At 42.9% G+C, this 2,500-nt stretch overlaps 1 protein-coding gene across 1 annotated transcript in view; it reads right to left on the bottom strand.

Moving 5' to 3' along the window:
* nyap2a (neuronal tyrosine-phosphorylated phosphoinositide-3-kinase adaptor 2a) overlaps positions 1 to 2,500 on the bottom strand; it is a gene marked incomplete at both ends in the record, with an annotated part of 28,724 nt that overhangs the window by 1,959 nt on the left and 24,265 nt on the right. The window contains 2 exons of the mRNA XM_080845352.1: positions 1,892 to 2,016; positions 2,304 to 2,495. Coding sequence (XP_080701478.1) covers positions 1,892 to 2,016; positions 2,304 to 2,495 — 317 coding nt within the window. The remainder of the gene's footprint in view (positions 1 to 1,891; positions 2,017 to 2,303; positions 2,496 to 2,500) is intronic.

The following is a 2,500-nucleotide window of genomic DNA, read 5'->3' as shown; positions in this document are numbered from 1 at the left end:
AACTTAAAAGAAAACACTCTGCTCTAGTAAATAATAATAATAATAATAATAATGATAATAATAATGTAAACACATTTGTATTAGTTGAGTGAAATATTAAAGTGTGGTACCCAGAAGAGTAGTTCTATGATCAGTGCTTACCACTTAGTTTAAATGTCACAAGACCAGAGATGTGGTGGGCCAGGCATGGTTTTTCTACATAGGGTCTACTAGTATGTATTATCTCTGTGACAAAAGTTGTTTTAATGTTACAATAATCATGTTATGACAGTTAACAATTGTCTCAGTGAAAAACAGAGTTAAAAGTAAAGATTATTGCTTTAAATTTCAATTTAACATACACTGTACATTAATATAAGCACACAAACACTTGCATTGCTAATTGAACAGCGTAATGTGGATTGTTATTAGTTAGTTATGTTTGGTGTTTTAGAGTGAATATGCTGAATTGTTAGTTAGGGTTATGGGCAGTGTAGGCTTGTGATCTGTTTTTGTTTCATGTTTACAACTTTGAATTTCATGGTTAAGTTAGGTTTAGCATCTAAGGGAAGAATGGTCTTGATTGATTAGTTGAGGTTAGTGTTTGATGGTGAGATTTTGATTGGTTGTCACGCAAAGTGATTTGTTCTGTACACAAGATTTTCTCTTTTCTCTGTTGTCTTTTGACAGAAAATATTTACAGTATACAGGGGTGGTCTCAAACAGAGACCTTAAACTAAAGGTGAAGAACTAAGCAGACGCTTTTGTCCAAAGCGACTTACAAAGACATCCTACATTGACCAGGTCACCTGCTTGGAAGCTAGCAATGCTAACCACTGTACCACCAACTAAGAAACAATATAAGGTTCCGTGTCCCAGGTGTATTCATGCAGATGCCCTGACTGGGTTCCTCTGCTGTGTCTCACAGAGGAACCGTGTTCTAAAGGGAGCTGGATGGAGCTGGGGTTAGTAAAGGGTAGTCCATGCAGAGCTGTGGGTTGCCCGATTCTGGAAACCCAGGGTTAGTAGAAGGGACACTCTTAGAAAAACTGGCCACATTCCATAGCACTCACAGGTTGTAAATGTACCCCTTGAAAATGTACAATTTAACACATTAGTAGTTTGAACCCTTCATTGAGTACCGTGGTACAAAGAATTCTCTAGAATTTGAAATGCACATTAAACAGCCTTTTTTCTAAGAGTGTAGGTGAGAGTGGTGGTATTGATGATGATTGTTTGTGGTTTCACATGTGAGAGTTCAGAAGTTAATGTGGTGGGGTCCCAAGAGGTCAAAGTTGAAAGGTTGAGTTTGGCTTTAAAGGGTTATCGTGGCCATGAGTTATCCTGAGTTTGGAATCTTCTGTTAAAGTGATGCTGTATTGATTATTGATTGACATCAATGATGTGTATGATCAGGCGGAGGGGGTGACGGAGGAGAAGAGAGAGAGAGAGAGAGAGAGAGAGAGAGAGAGAGGGATGTAGTTCAGGTTTGCTTCTTTCTGGTTCTGGAGAAAGAATGCTCTCACACCTGAACCCACAAATCATGGCTACATCTGACTGATCTTAACTCTACTTAATTTAGTCTTCCATTACTTGTCATACACTTTCTTTCTTGCCCTTCATTTCCCTTCCATTCTGCTGTGAGAGACCCCCTCCAGAACCAGATCTCAGCCCTGATCTAGACCAAACCCCAAACACACAGAACACTGGGGGCCTCAGCCATAAACAACAACAACAACAACAACAGCAATCTGGACGAAGAGGAACACAGATTAACAAAACAACAGCAGGCTGACAAACAGCACAGGGGTCTGAGGTCGACACAGATAAGCACAGAGGAGAAAGGTCAGAGGTCACACAGAGACAGAGGGGGAACTCCACTCGCTCACTCGGGCACGCAGGAGGGAAGTACCTGGCAAAGACTGGCGCTCTGATTGGCTAATGCATCTGGGGAGGCGTGTCTTAAGGGGGTCCCCACCGGCGAAGGGACACCTGACGTGGAGGCAGAGCGTCCGAGCTTGCACACTGCCTTCGGCTCTGAAACAGGCAAGTACACACACACACACATACACACACATAAACACACACACACACACACACACATGCAAAGAAATATTAATTTGAAACGCACTGGACAAATAGTGAAAATGAGAACATGACACGTTTTCTCATTGGACATTAACTTTCATAACGACTAATGATGGTATGTGGCTTAAATACATACGTTTATGTCAGTCGTTAGTTGTGTCAGTGTTATAAAAGAGTGTGGAAGTCAAGCTCCTTGAATAAAGTGCTTCATGTGATGACTGAGGTGAAGCTCTCACCTGAGCCTCCTCCCCCTAGCATGGTGGTGGGGCTGACTGAGGAGCGGCCTAGGCGACTGGGCGTGGCCGTAGGTGTGCCTGATTGTCCTGATTGGCCATCCCATTCAAGAGGAGTGGTCTGCGGGGAGTCCCGACTGGAGGAGGAGTGAGCACGCTCTTTACTGTCAGTGCTGTGACTCCGCCCCTTTTCACCTACA

Source organism: Sprattus sprattus (assembly GCF_963457725.1).
Source record: "Sprattus sprattus genome assembly, chromosome: 9".
Classification (NCBI taxonomy): domain Eukaryota; kingdom Metazoa; phylum Chordata; class Actinopteri; order Clupeiformes; family Clupeidae; genus Sprattus; species Sprattus sprattus.
The sequence above is the reverse complement of the archived record's forward strand: the minus strand, read 5'-3'. Positions and strand labels throughout refer to the sequence as shown.